At 42.8% G+C, this 15,183-nt stretch overlaps 1 protein-coding gene across 1 annotated transcript in view; it reads left to right on the forward strand.

Annotated features, from left to right (window-relative positions):
• DOCK5 (dedicator of cytokinesis 5) overlaps nt 1-15,183 on the forward strand; it is a 241,436-nt gene that overhangs the window by 79,986 nt on the left and 146,267 nt on the right. The window contains 3 exon segments of the mRNA XM_021073736.1: nt 4,996-5,036; nt 12,174-12,229; nt 14,529-14,625. Coding sequence (XP_020929395.1) covers nt 4,996-5,036; nt 12,174-12,229; nt 14,529-14,625 — 194 coding nt within the window.

Consider the following 15,183-nt stretch of genomic DNA (forward strand, 5'->3'; position numbering starts at 1 on the left):
CTCTCTCAGTATAGATACATCATGATTTTTTGTTTTTTAAAACGTTCTCAGAGTTCCCTTTGTGGCTCAGCGGTAACAGATTCCGCTAGTATCCATGAGGATACAGGTTCGATGCCTTGCCTTGCTCATTGGGTTAAGCCAGTGGGCTTAGTGGGCTCCGTGGGCGTTGCTGTGAGCTGTGGTGTAGGTTTGCAGACTCAGCTTAGATCTGGTGTTGCTACAGCTGTGGTGTAGGCCAGCAGCTGCAGCTCTAATTTGACCTTTAGCCTGGGAACTTCCATATGCCATGTGTGGTATGGCCCAAAAAGACAAAAAACAAAAACAAAACAAACAAAAAAAAAAACAAACCACCTCATCTAAAATTTTATGTCTATAGAGTTTAAGCACCAGAGCTTATTAGTGTACCTTGATTACATTTCTTCTCTTGAACAATATGCTTTTCTAGAGGTACTGATTCTTTTTCCTTGATTTCTCTGTGGACCCACCTCTGTGTCATACCTAGACTTTCTGACAAAAGCGTTTGCCTCCCTCTAATATGTTCAGAACAATGAGATAATTTTGCAGCTCCATTTTTTGTTTTCTTGGATTTGTTCGTCATGGATGTGGCCAAGCATCAGTATTTTGAATCTACCAGGCAGCCGGGGCTGAGAATCATGCCTCCCCACGACCTCCTTCTTATGGCCATCTCTCCTGTCATCATTGGTGCCACTTAGCCTCTCAGAGTGTGTTCCTTTCCTTGGTCACCCTGTCGAGCATCATGTCGAGCATCATGTCCCATGTGACTAATCATTTTCTGCCATGTACTCCCGTTGAGTGTTTCTTCCAAGCATCTGAGATCATCTCATATATATTTATATGTATATAATTATATACTGTGTAATATATTATTATGTATGTATATGTATACATTAGAGTGTAATCTTCATGGTAACTCTTGCTCTCCACTACTCTGTGGTATCTAAACTAGTGCTTAATAAATATTTGTTGAATGGTGGCATGTAGCAGGGTGAAGAGCCAAGTAAAGGACTTGTCCTCTGGGAACCAGAAAGTGTGTGGTAGCCAGAGATACATTTGGACAGGTGAGGTGCCATGGAGCAGGTGATAGAGTCTTGGCTGATGGAGATTATCAGAGAAGCCAGATAATGTTAGCAACTTGGACTGTGGAATTAGGAACTTGATATTTTTAAACCAGAGGGGAAAGAATTTTATTCTCAGCTGGGACAGATGCAGAAGAACAGAAATGACTTTTCTTGAAAGGAAGAGCAACTCTTATCATAGAATCAATTTTGATGTTCACCATGGTTGCTGGAAGCTTACTCTTTAAGACTGTCATTTCACCTAAATGTAGGTAAGTCTAGTCCTATGGACTCACCCTCTCCCCACCATTCCATTCATCTTAATAATATGCTAACTTAAGAGAGCATCTGAGGAGTTCCTGTCGTGGCTCAGGGGAAATGAATCTGACTAGCATCCATGAGGACACAGGTTCCATCCCTGGCCTCGCTCAGTGGGTGAAGGATCTGACGTTGCTGTGAGCTATGATGTAGGTCAGGATGCAGCTTGGATTCCAAGTTGCTGTGTCTGTGGTGTAGGCCAGTGGCTACAGCTCCACTTCGACCCCTAGCTTGGGCACCTCCATGTACTGCTGGTGCAGCCCTAAAAAAAAAAAGCGTCTGAGATTCTGACCAGTTCGCGCTACTCATTGATTATAGCTGCTTGTTGATGTGCATTCTGTAGCATGCCAGATTTTACTGTAAATTATCTTGCTTTACATGTTGGGATTAATTAGAAAATTAGAATCTTGCTTGTATCCCAACCCTGGTTTATAATGTGGAAATGAGCAAACATATTCTTGGACTCATACTGTATCCTTTGCATTTATTAGCAATTGAATTTATGGAATCTCAGCAGTATATGCTGAAAACTCCAGAAATAGACAGTGTTCTGCTACTCCCTGATACCAGGGAACATAAGCATTTACTTTTGTAAAAAAAAAATTCATTGTGGTAATTTTGAGCCTTTAGATAAGGATTATGCACATACCACCATTCTAGAGAAGACTTAGGAGGTTAAAAAAAAGTTTTCAAAAATGACAGGTTTAGGAAGCATAATTCTGTAATAGATGGCTGTGCAAAAACACTGTTTATAAAAGTACAGATGAATTCCCCTGTGACAGTGGAGCAAGCCTACGTTGTAACATCTTGGTTTTTTAGGATGCAGAGAGATGAAAAGCGCTTGGAAGAGACTAAAGTCTTGTTTCTCAGCTTGCCCCTGCCCCGCATCCCAGGATAGAGTTTATTCATGCGAAAGCCACTGTCCCACATTAGCAGAACCAAGCAAGGACACATGGCTGTAATGACTCCTGATGGAGTTCCCGCTGTGGCACAGTGGGATTGATAGCATCTCTGCAGCGTCAGGACACAGGTTCGATCCCCAGCCCAACACAGTGGTTCAAAGAATCCAGTATTGCTGCAGCTGAGGTGTAGGTCGAGACTGAGGCTTGGATTTGATCCTTGGCCTGGGAACTCCCTATGTCACAGGGCGGCCAAAAAATAAAAAAGACTCTTGAAACCTGGGAGAGCTGATTGGTATGGTTATGACTGGATCTCTTGCGCATTTTGGCATCCTGGGTTGGGAGCCGTGTTTCACGTTCAGAAATCTTTTTCTCAGCTGTGGACCTTGATGCAAACCTGTAACCAATCCACAGCATAATACTATCTTCTAATCAGGAAAAGAGCAAAATCCTTAAAATTTTTGAATACTGACAGGTTAAAATTTGTGAAAACCTTCATAAGTCTGTGCTCCAAGAAAGTAAATTCAACACTTTATTTGTAACATATCCAAAATAGATTATGTGTCCAATGGTGGATGATTTTGTACAGAACAAGTTACAGGAGATTCTAGAACACTCTTAGCAGAGGCCTGAAATTTTTTGATTGGTTGGTTTTTTTTTTTTTAATAATTTTTTTTATTTTCCCACTGTACAGCAAGGGGGTCAGGTTATCCTTACATGTATCCATTACAATCACATTTTTCCCCCACCCTTTCTTCTGTTGCAATATGAGTATCTAGACATAGTTGGTTTGTTTTATTTTAATCTATTTTTTTATTGAAGTGTAGTTGATTTACAGTGTTGTGTTCATTTCTGGCAGACAGCAGAGTGATTCAGTTATACCTGTACATGTGTGTTCTTTTCGTGTTCTTTTCCATTACGGTTTATCACAGGATATTGAATATAGTTGCCAGTGCTAAATGGCAGGGCCTTGCTGTTTATCCACTCTATATGTAATAGTTTGCATCTGCTAATCCCAACCTCCCAATCCATTCCCCCCTCATCCCACCTCCCCCTTGGTAACCACACATCTGCTCTCCATGTCTGTGAGTCTGTTTATGTTTCGAAGGTATTCATTTGTGTCATATTTTAGATTCCACATGTAAGTAATAGCACATGGTATTTGTCTTTCTCTTTCTGACTTGCTTCACTGAGTATGGTCTCTAGTTCCATCCATGTTGCTGCCAATCCATGGCATTATTTCATTCTTTTTTATGGCCGAGTAGTATTCCACTGTATATATGTAGTACATCTTCTTTAGCCATTCACCTGTTGATGGACATTTAGATTGTTTCCATGTCTTAAATATTGCAAATCGTGCTGCTGTGAACACAGGGGTGCATGTGTATTTTCCAGTTGTATTTTCATCTGGAAATGTGATGCCTGAACTTTTAAGTATAGTTTATGTCTAGTTCACTGCGTGTCTATGGACCACTTATGACAGGGTTTACTTAGGCAGGATGATCACATTGATGCCTCATGGGCCTGGGGAATGAGGAAAATTATTACAGTGAATGACCTGTAGCAGGTGTTCGGTAAATTCAGTATAAAATATGTGTTTGTGGACAGATTAAATTGTAAACTCCCTCTAGAAGATAGAGGGTGGGGAAATATCCATAGGAATTTGTCTATTTATTGGAATTTTTAAAAAGGAGTTAAAGATTTTGCTTAAAGCCTTATTAAGCAAACACATAAAATCTTTTTATTGCAGGGAGTGTTTATAGCATTGCCAAGAATTATTTATAATGTGATTTTATTGTTTGTTTCAGCTTCTTTTTAGGGGTGTATATATAAGTTTTGCTACTTCAATGCAAAATTGTTCCAGAATATTGAATCTCATCTTGGAAATGTGGGAAGGAAGGAAAGTGGGGATGGGAAAAAAAGCAAGAGGGAGAAAATATATATTAACTATTTTAAAATGCTTTTTATGTTATTTCATTTAAATTTTATTGAAGTATAATTAATTTACAATGTTGTGTTAATAAAATATCTATTTTAATATTATAAGGTGCTTGCAGAATGTATATAAATTGATAAAAGTTCATATTCATTCATGCAAAAACATTTATTCTGGAAAGTATTAAGGTGTTAAGAGACGGGGCTGCCTTCTGACTTGTTCTTTTGTCCTAAGCTTTTTTCTCCAAAGGAGTAGAGATGAGGCATGGTTCTAAGTGAATTTTAAATCCTCTCATTATCAAGAAAATAAAAAGTCTGGAGTTCCCGTTGTGGCTCAGTAGGAGTGAATCTGACTAGCATCCACTAGGACGCAGGTTCCATCCCTGGCCTCGCTCAGTGGGTTAAGGATTTGGCGTTGCCTCGGGCTGTGGTGTAGGTCACAGACGTGGCTTGGGTCCTGTGTTGCTGTGGCTGTGGCGTAGGCCAGCGGCTACAGCTCTGATTCGACCCCTAGCCTGGGAACCTGCATATGCTGCAGGTGAGGCCCTAAAAATTAGACCAAAAAAAAAAAAGTGTGAAATAGATCTAGAATTTTATTGTATAATAAACCAAAATGCTCATATATATTGTCTGCTAATAGCCTCTTAGATTCTATCCCAGCGTCATCACAGAATGTGAGGATGTATATTGCTAATTATCTTATCTTTATTATCGCTACGTTATCCCAGATAACATAAAAGGTTTTGTGTTCTCTTCTACCCTAACAGGTTGGTACAGAGGATATACCCTCCAAAATAAATCGAAGAAGGTATGGCTTATCATTTATTTTTTTAGTTGGAAATCTGTCTGCCAGTTTTGTGTTGCACCATGATTCATTATCTGCTATCTGTAGACTTAGTTTGCTTTCTCTTTGATGGCTGTTGCTTAGATTTGAAAGCAAATTCTCCAACCTCAATCAATATTCAAGTAAAATAGTGCAGGTCTTCTTGGCCGCATTCCCCACCAGCTAATAACTCAAGGATAAAGGCCCGAGGTGACTCTGACACACCAGGGAGGGCCTCTGTGGGATACTTGCTCCTGGTCCCTCCAGCTGAGCCATGTGGTGACGCAGGGACATTGCTGTTTCAGGGAGGAACCTGGGCTTCTCCCTTTATCCTTTAGCTCCAGTGCTGAAATCCCAGAACCAGTCTTCCCATTTCTACCTCACTCTCCTTCATTGTGAAATAAGTAAACTAGAGCAGTTAGGTTTCAAATGCTGAAACTTCCATGAAATCAGTAGAGCGGGTTATAATCAACATTTTCTTGAAAACAAACCTGAAAGATAGAAGGAAAATGGAATGCCATGGTCGAGGTTTTTTTGTTTGTTTGTTTTTGTTTTTTTTTTTTCTTTTTAGGGTCTCACCTGAGGCATATGGAAGTTCCCAGGCCAGGGGTCAAATTGGACCTGCAGCTGAGGCTGACACCCCAGCCACAGCAATACCAGATGACCTATGCCACAGCTTGCGGCAGTGCAGGCTCCTTAACCCACTGAGGGAGGCCAGGGATCAAACCCACATCCTCATAGAGACAGTGTCATGTCCTTAATTCACTGAGCCACACTGGGAACACTGTAGGTATTGTTTCATGAAACTTTTGTTTTAGGTATATGTCTTACAGCATTTTATGTGTTTTGTTTTTTGGGGTTTTTTTTGTCTAATTTTTAGGGCCGCATCCGTGGCATATGGAAGTTCTCAGGCTAGGGGTTAAATCGGAGCTGTAGCTGCCAACCTATGCCACAGCCACAGCAATGCAGGATCTGAGCCGCATCTTTGACCTATACAACAGCTCACAGCCATGCCAAATCCTTAACCCAGTGAGTGAGGCCAGGGATCGAACCCACAACCTCATGGTTCCTAGTCGGGTTCGTTGACTGCTGAGCCACGATGGGAACTCCAGTATTTTATGTATTTTTAATTCTACTTTATGATAGTAGTGCTGAGTTGCTGTCTCATCATGGGCAAAGAGTTTGAAAAATACCAACTCTCACAGGTTCCTTTTCCTGGTGCCAGAGCTGCTAATCATCAAGCTAAAGAAAATCTACGAGTTATGTTAATACCCCCTCAGTTTATTTTAGGTCAGGTCAGCACTTTTCTTGTGACACTGCATGCTAGGGCAGCAAAGCCCGTCAGCACTTTCTTTTGAAAGAACACAGTTTACAGGGATGTATTATTTCACAGTTAGTTCACATGCAAACTAGTGAATTAGGTGGGGTGGGAGAAGGATTTGTAGAATGAATCAAGTGCTGAGTATAAAAAAAAAAAATCGGTTTTTACTCTACAAATATGGCACAAGCCAGAAGTGATGTTACAACACAAATCTCAAAAGAGCTGTGGGGAGTACCTGTTGTGGCCCAATGGGTTAAGAACCTGAATAGTATCCATGAGGATGTGGGTTCGACCCCTGGCCTTGATCAGTGGGTTAAGCATCCAGCGTTGTAAGCTCCGGTGTTGCTGTAAGCTGCAGTGTGGATTGCAGATACGGCTCAGATCCAGTGTTGCTGTCGGTAGGCTGGCAGCACAGCTCCAGTTTGACCCCTAGCGTGGGAAGTCCCATCTGCCGAGGGTGGGGCTCTAAAAAGAAAGAAAAAAAAAAAAAGGCCCAGAAAAAACACATTTCCACAAGGTATATGCCATTAAAAACTAGGACTGTTCTGGGCAAGCTTTCTTTGTTGTTACTCTTGGGTAACACTCAGTATTTATACACGTATGTGCACACACACATTTTATTAGTTCTGACAGTTTAATAATCTACCAAAATAAAGGAGTGTTTGCCTTGGATGTGAGTATTGACTCCCCTCATTTTGGTTCTTTTTCCCCTTAAATCCTGATGCTGAATTTTTCTACCCATAGTTAGGTTTTTAGGGATAGAAGCTTGATTATTTTCATTGGATCTCTTGCTGACTTTAGTTTCCTGGTCTTTCAAACAGAGACCTGAGACAACTGATGCTCTGGCCTGAAAGAGAGCATAGTAGGACCAAAGCGAAGACCTTTTCCTTCTGTGCTGTGTTAACAAGAGAACCTCATTTTCAGCCACCCTACTCCTGTTTGGTTTGGGTTTAACCCTATCAGTGTTTATTTTACTCATAATTAGGGAAATGGAGTTATTTTTCAAAGCACGATTAGATCGAACAGGTTTGAAGTTCTAAATTTATCAAAGAGCAGCGATTACTTACGTACTTAATTACGAATCGTTAAAAAAATTAATTTTAAACCATCATCAAAAAATCCATTCTCAGATAAGATCATATGAACTGAAAGACCAAACAGAATTTCTTATTTTTAGCTAGTGAATGTGAATGGTGTCTCAAAAAGGTCCCAAATCACAGGTTTCCCTTTTGGAGTGTCTAGAGTTTCTAGAGATCTTTCCCAAGCATCTCTCAGACATCCTATGATGTCCTAATACACCAGAATCTGTCTCTTGTCTGCTTTGGAGAGTGGATGGTGGGGTGCTTCACTAGGATCTCAGAGATAGGTCTCGATGTGCTTTTAATCTTTTTGTATTCACTTTCTTTTTTCTTTTGTCTTTTTGCCATTTCTTGGGCCGCTCCCGTGGCACATGGAGGTTCCCAGGCTAGGGGTCAAATCAGGGCCACAGCAACATAGGATCCTCATGGTTCCTAGTCAGATTCGTTAACCACGGAGCCACAACAGGAACTCCTGTATTCATTTTCTTAAAACCTTTGTTTAAACTTTAAATCTCACTCTTGAGAGAATTATTTCAGTAAGAGCTTTTCTTAGTTCTTGATAATTCAACTTTGTAATACAGTCAAATGATAGTACAAACAAGGGCTGTGCGTTTACTTGCTGAATTTTAAGTTGAAATATCTTTCTGGTGGAGAGATCTAGGAAAAACAGAGAATTCAAAGTCAGTTGTCAAGGATTATGCCCAGCTTTGTTACTCCTTCAGTAAGCAATCCAGCCTATTTGAAATGCTCTCCTAATGCTGTTTCTTTGTTTGCCAGTTTTTAGGGGAAGAGCTATTTGAAAGGCCTATTGTTTTAATGGAAATTTTTGGTGTCCTTTACGAGCAGATTAGCCTGTTAGTGTGGTGATAAAACCACCTAGTGGTTTTACAAATTAAAGAAGGTAAGAGCTTTGCAGAAACTGATTATTGATCCTAGCAAGATTGTGGTAGCATGGTTAAGGGCAATATCTAAAAAATCATTAGTTTATTTAATTTATTTATTTATTTACGTAAGTGAGTAGGTTGCATTGAGAAAGCAAAAACAAAGTTGAGAAGTAGGCTGTAAATCAGAACTAGATTACCCAGGTTTATTCTGGCTTTCTCTGTGTCAGAATGGCCCAGGAGGAAGTTCCCTGGTGGCTCAGCAGGTTAAGAATCTGGTGGTGTCACTGCTGTGGCACCAGTTCAATCCCTGGCCTGGGACCTTCTGCATGCCGAGGGCATGGCCCAAAAAACAGCACAGGAAAGGCTTACAGCCTCAGATTTACCAGAGCAATTAAATTGCCTTAAGTGTACATATGTTATTAAGGAAAGATGATGCCTACATGTAATAGAGTGGAAATACAACAAAATAAATACTCCCTTGATGTGAAAATCATCATGTTTATATACCCAGTATAAATTACCTGCTTATGATCTGCTTAGATGTCAAAAAATAAGCTATTTATATTACAAATGTTTCTATTTTGGGATTCTCCCAGTTATTAGGAGGCTAGTCATCAAGATTATAATGTATGAAACATTTAATTGGTCCTTTATCTTCTTCTTTTTTTTTTTTTTAGCTTTAGAGCTGTGCCCTCGACATGTGGAGGTTCCCAGGCTAGGGGTCCAATCACAGCTGTTGACGCCAGCCTACGCCACAGCCACAGACACACAGGATCTGAGCCACATCTGCAACCTACACCACAGCTCACGGCAACGCCGGATCCTTAACTCACTGAGCAAAGCCAGGGGTCCAACCCACAACCTCGTGGTTCCTAGTCTGATTCATTTCTGCTGTGCCACAACGGGAACTCTGGTCCTTTATCTTCTTGATTAGGAAAATCTTCTGCAAGGATATTCCTTGGGACAAGCAGGGTTACCTCGTATTTTAACCTGCAGATTTAGCTCCTTATAACTGCTACTTTACTTTATAAGTGCTCTTACTAAAAACTCCACCTTTTTGGAGTTCCCTTTGTGGCTCAGTAGGTTAAGGACCTGACATAATGTCTGTGAGGTTGCAGGTTTGATCCCTGGCCTACTCAGTGGGTTAAGGATCCTGTGTTGCTGTGGCTGTGGCATAGACTGGCAGCTGCATCCAATTTGACCCCTAGCCAGGAACTTCCATATGCCACAAATGCAGCCTAAAAAGAAAAAACAAAACAAAAAACCAAAATACCTTTTTCTGAGTTCTGGACAACCTTTTAAAATTTTTTTAAGTGGCCACACCCTCAGCATGTGGGTTCAATTCCCAGGCCAGGAATTGAACTCACACCTCTGCAGTGACCTGAGCCACTGCAGTCGGATTCTGAACCCATTGCATCACAGTGGGAACTCCTGGACCATGTTTTAATTATGGTAAAATATGCTTGACAAGAAAGTTACTATTTTAACTACTTTAAAGTGCACAATTCAAGGGTATTAAGTGCGTTCACATTGTTGTGCCACCATCACCACCATCCATCTCTAGAACTTTTTCATCTTCCCAAACTGAAACTCTGTACACATTGAACACAACTCCCCATTCCTCCCTCCTCCCAGCCTCTGGTAACCCCCATTCTACTTCTGTCTCTGAATCTGACTCCTTCAGGTCCTTCGTGTTAGTGGGATTAGACAGCATCTGTACTTTTGCATCTGCCTTATTTCCCGTAGCCTCCTGCCCTCAAGGTGAGTGCTGGGCAGCCTGACCCGGCTCTCCACAAAGATAGTGGTCGACAGAACATATACTGTGACTGAGCAGAGAGAAGAAACACCCACATTTCCTTAGGCATCCTAAGGACAGTTCTGGAGCTTCAGAAACCCAGAAATCAGCCCCCAAAGGAATTGTACACACATTGAATTTTTTTTTTTTTTTTTTTGTACTTAACTCTTGGATCAGTGTTGGAATCACTCTGAATCCTGTCCTGTCCACTCATAGTGAAAGAGATCAGTGGTACCTTGTCTCTGTGTGTGGTCTGGGTTTTGTCAGTAACAGGATCGGGATAACACTTTCTCCCTCATACGCCCCACCCACACCTACCCCTTTATCAAAATGAGAAAGGGAAGATATATGTGTACGTTTGCTGTGTTTTGTTTTTTTGATTTTTAGGACCTCTCTGGGGGCATGTGGGAGTTTCCAGGCTAGGGGTCAAATCAGAGCTGCAGCTGCTGGTCTACACCACAGCCACAGCAATGCCGGATCCTGAACCCACTGAGCGAGTCAGGGATCAAACCTGAATTTTCATGGCTATTAGTCAGTTCATAACCCACTGGTCCACAGTGGGATCTACTGTATGTACGTATTTTTGGTTCTTCCCACCTGGCGGGAAGGGATGGCCATTTTGCTTCTTACTCAAGCGGTGTCAGGATCCACTCAGTCATTACTCGAGCTGGGAGCAGCTTCATCTCAAATTTTCTTGCTGTTTCCTATTTTATTGGCAAAGGAGTAAGAGGGGAAAGGAGAGAATTGCTCAGAAACATAGCACACAAAGCTAGTTGCAAGACCAACTCTGCTTGAAATGCACTAGCTTTCTGGCTCTGAATGGATTAACGATCAGTTGATGACACACGCATCTTTGACCTGGTCCCCCAGGTATGGGCATCTCTCACCTTTGTGCTCATCCTCTCCCAACATGGGGTGTCCACACAGTGGTGCTTTTACTGGTGCAAGGCTGTGAGCAGCAGAACCCGTGGTACATTAAAAGCTGCTGCTTCTACCTCTCCTGGTCTGGCTCACAAAGCACCATAAATCAGCACCTTTTCCAAATGGCAGTGTCTCTGTTTACTGATGAGCCTGTCACACAGCTGAACAATAGAAGCTTTTGACTTTTAGGAAAACTCCCATCCGTGGTCGGCTTCCTGATCTTTAGTGCTGTAGTCTCCCAAACCAGTCTCCAAGTGTTTCTCTTAGGTCTTTCTGGGCCTTCACTTTCCTCTGGGCAATGTCACAATACTGATGTCAAATTGCATATAGAATAAAGAGCAGTTTGAGGCTGGAAAATGCTAAAAAATAACCAGATAACCAGTCTTAATTGTTTTGGTGCATTTTGTTTACATGAATGTGCTGAGAGGAATTACTCTTGAAAATCACTGTGATTTTACAGACCACTAAGTACATAGCCCCCTATCTCACTAATTATATGAAACCCTGCAATGGAAGCACCTCATGGCATGTAGAATCTGGAGGGGGTTTTGAGATCTCAGGATTAAACTCCTTACTGTTATTGCAGCTCTGAGCTGACCCAGGTATGTCTGCCTCTTCATTTACGAAGAAGCATTTAGCTTGTGCTCTCTGAACCTGTCTTTTTTTTTTTTTTTTTTTTGTCTTTTCAGGGCCACATTCGTGGCATACGGAAGTTCCCAGGCTAGGGCTTGAAGTGGAGCTATAGCTGCCGGCCAACACCACAGCCACAGCAATGTGGGATCAGAGCTGATTCTGCGACCTACACTACAGCTCACAGCAATGCCAGATCCTTAACCCACTGAACTGGGCCAAGGATCGAGCCTGCGTCCTCATGGATGTTCGTCAGATTCGTTTCCACTGAGCCATGACAGGAACTCCCCAAGACTTAATGTATACCTTTTTTGGTGCTTCATCCCTGCTTTCCTTTAGGTGGCCAGGCAATGTAATTGTTGTCCCGCATCCTTGGCTACAACCTTAGCTGCTGTCCTGATGTCCTTGCCCCTCCTCCCCTCATTCCGTTTGTGCTCTGTACTTTGGGATGAGATTTTTATGGCCACCTAAGCAAAGTTCTTCTCTCTGTAGGGTATTTTCCCGGAAACGTATATCCATCTGAAAGAAGCCACTGTGGAAGACCGCGGGTAAGTCCTAACGTGGATATAGGAAGACTCCTAACAGGTGAGGAAGATGTAAAGTATCATTACAGATTTTATGAAGTCGTGAAATTTCATTTTGTGCATTGTTAGTCTCAGCTTATCAATTCCGTTTCTCAGATGAGAGGAAAATGAGGAAAAACTTTTTCCTGGCTTCATTCCTTATTCTGTCTTCTTTCTTTTTTTTTTTTTTGTTTTTGTCTTTTTGCCATTTCTTGGGCCCCTCCCATGGCATATGGAGGTTCCCAGGCTAGGGGTCGAATCGGAGCTGTAGCTGCCGGCCTACGCCAGAGCCACAGCAACGCGGGATCTGAGCCACGTCTGCAACCTAAACCACAGCTCACGGCATCGCCAGATCCTTAACCCACTGAGCAAGGCCAGGGATCGAACCCACAACCTCATGGTTCTTAGTCGGATTTGTTAACCACTGAGCCACGACGGGAACTCCTGTCTTCTTTTTTTATGCCTGGTCCTCCCTGGCATCCTTCCCAGAACAGTAAGGGCCTTTACCTTCCTCTCGCACTAGCTGCATATTGATTGTGCATGCACAATTGTATGTGTGCACGCACGCACGCGTGCATGAGAACATTTGGTGCTCTTTTGCTCTTAAGACCTGAGAAACCCTTGTGGATGGGTGAGCAAGTGGCATCCTGTGCTCTTCATCTCTGAACTTTAGACAGGTCAGTCCAAGGGGTTGCAAATCGGGGAGAGCAAATCTGGCCCCACATTGGTCATGAACTTGCTGGGAAATTATGAACCCACTAATGTGCGTGAGCATGCTTTGTAGATAAAATCCACCAAGTTCTGCATAGTCTTTTATTTCTTATGCACCTTGCCATGTGTCCCGGAAAGTACTGCCTTTCTGGCAGCTGAGGAGAGGGGGACCCTTGGCCTGAAGTGAGAAAGGCCCCTTCGCTGGTGAGCCCACAGGCAGGAGAACTAAGGAGGGAATAATGAGAGCCTGGACCAGGACTCCCAGGGCCGTCAGAGAGTGGGGGGTTGGGCAGGGGATGTCACTGCAGGGGATGTCACCGAGGCACGCTGGCTCATAGCTGCAGAGGACCGTCTCAGCCCTAAGTTCTGCACCCTTGTTTTATAACCAAGAGATGGAGAGGTGCCCATGTTCACCTGAGAACCAGGTGTCCTGCCCTCCTGGAGAATCTTCTTTCCCAGGGACCAGTCTTGGGCCGCCTTCAGGGTCACTAGCCACAGCCATGTTGGTGGAGAGGCAGGCTTGCCTCATTAACGTTGCGCACACATTAATGTTGCCAGATAAAATGCCGGATGCCCATTTAAATTTGAAATTCAGATAACAAGAAGTCATCTTTTTACATGTACGTTCCAGATATTTCATGAGACATACCTAGGCTTAGGAATTATTTTCATCTATGTGAAGTCCAGACCTAACTGGACATCTTGGAGTCTTATTTATGCCTGGCAGCCTCGCTACTAATCTCCATTCGTTTTCTTGCTTTCACTGCCTCTTTTTCTCCTCCTGCTAATCATAAAAATACCAGAAAGGATTTATGTGCATGAATGTTAGGTCTACCTTCATAAAAGTCTCCCGAATTAGTAAGGATTTTGGTGTATATACATTTTCTGCACTGGGAGGCAGCTGATAAGAATCAAACCTCAGACCACTGCAAAAGAGGGCCCAGCTTTGGTTCTACCAGCAGGTCAAGCCCCAGGACCTTTGTGCCATGAATACTTCTCCACCCACCCTCCCTAATGAAATTGCTGCTTGGCAGAACCAACAGAAGTACTGGGTTTGGCTTCCATCCCTGGGAATGGCTGAAGTCGGCCTCGCTTGGTTTTTGAGGCTCCTGTAAAGATCCAAAATGCAGAGTTCATATTGAGAATCATGGTGTTTTAAGCTCTCTCTCTGTCTCCCTTCTCTCGCTCTCTTTTTCAATCAGACTCTTTATTGCCTGAAACACATTTCAGGCTAGTTTAAACCAAAAAATAGCTTCCCAAATGAGAAACTCCATGTGTGGTGTGGCTTCAGGAAGAGCTGAATCCAGGAGCTCAACCTGTGGCACTGGGACTCAGTTTCTCTCTGTTTTCATCCCCCCTGCTTGCTTCTGTCTTATAAGCTCTTTCTCTTTTCTTAGATACTTGATGTGAGAAAATTCCTTACCCAAACCTGCCCTCCATGGACAGGTTTTACTTTGTTTCAAGCCCAACCAGCCCGATCCCCATCTTTGGGTTTGGGGGGATTATGACCTCCATCAAGGAAAGCAGTGATGATCCACCTGTGGTGAAGGGAGCATCTCTCTGTTCTCTTTAGGCAACATGAGACCGTGATTCCCGGGGAGCTCCCACTGGTGCAGGAGCTCACCTTGACATTGCGGGAATGGGCTGTCATCTGGCGCAAGCTCTACGTGGTGAGTTTGCCCCTGGGGCTTGGTGCAGGTGGCCTTATTCTTGGGCCTTCAGCCTGTATGTTCTACTGCAAGAAGTCGGCTGCTCATGAGCTCTCTGATGTGGAGTGGTTGCAACCTACCTAGACAGTGCAAGGCTGATAATGAACAGATTCCTATTTTCCCACTGTAGGATCTTTGATGATGTGGGCAGTGGAAGAAGGGGCCATAACCATTAGGTCAGTATTTTCCTAACTGACATACTGACTGTAAAGTTATAAGGATAATGACTGCTGCAAACACATCATCCCTACTAAGCACCAAGAACTACAAAGAAGGTATAATTATTACCAGTTTATTAGTGGGGAGATTGGGGGCATGCTCTTAGCCTCTGCATGTATCCCAGTGACTAGACACTTGTCACTGTCTCATTGCTCAGCCATGTGAGGTGTCCCATGAGGATGGTATTCTCTACCTTGATCAGCTTCCCTTACTGACACCAAAACTTGGATTGTGTTAAATCATGCTCTGAAAAGTCTTCTTTTTGAGGTCAACTCATAGTACTGTTTCTCACAACAGTGA

This window comes from Sus scrofa, chromosome 14 (genome assembly GCF_000003025.6).
Source record: "Sus scrofa isolate TJ Tabasco breed Duroc chromosome 14, Sscrofa11.1, whole genome shotgun sequence".
NCBI lineage: Eukaryota > Metazoa > Chordata > Mammalia > Artiodactyla > Suidae > Sus > Sus scrofa.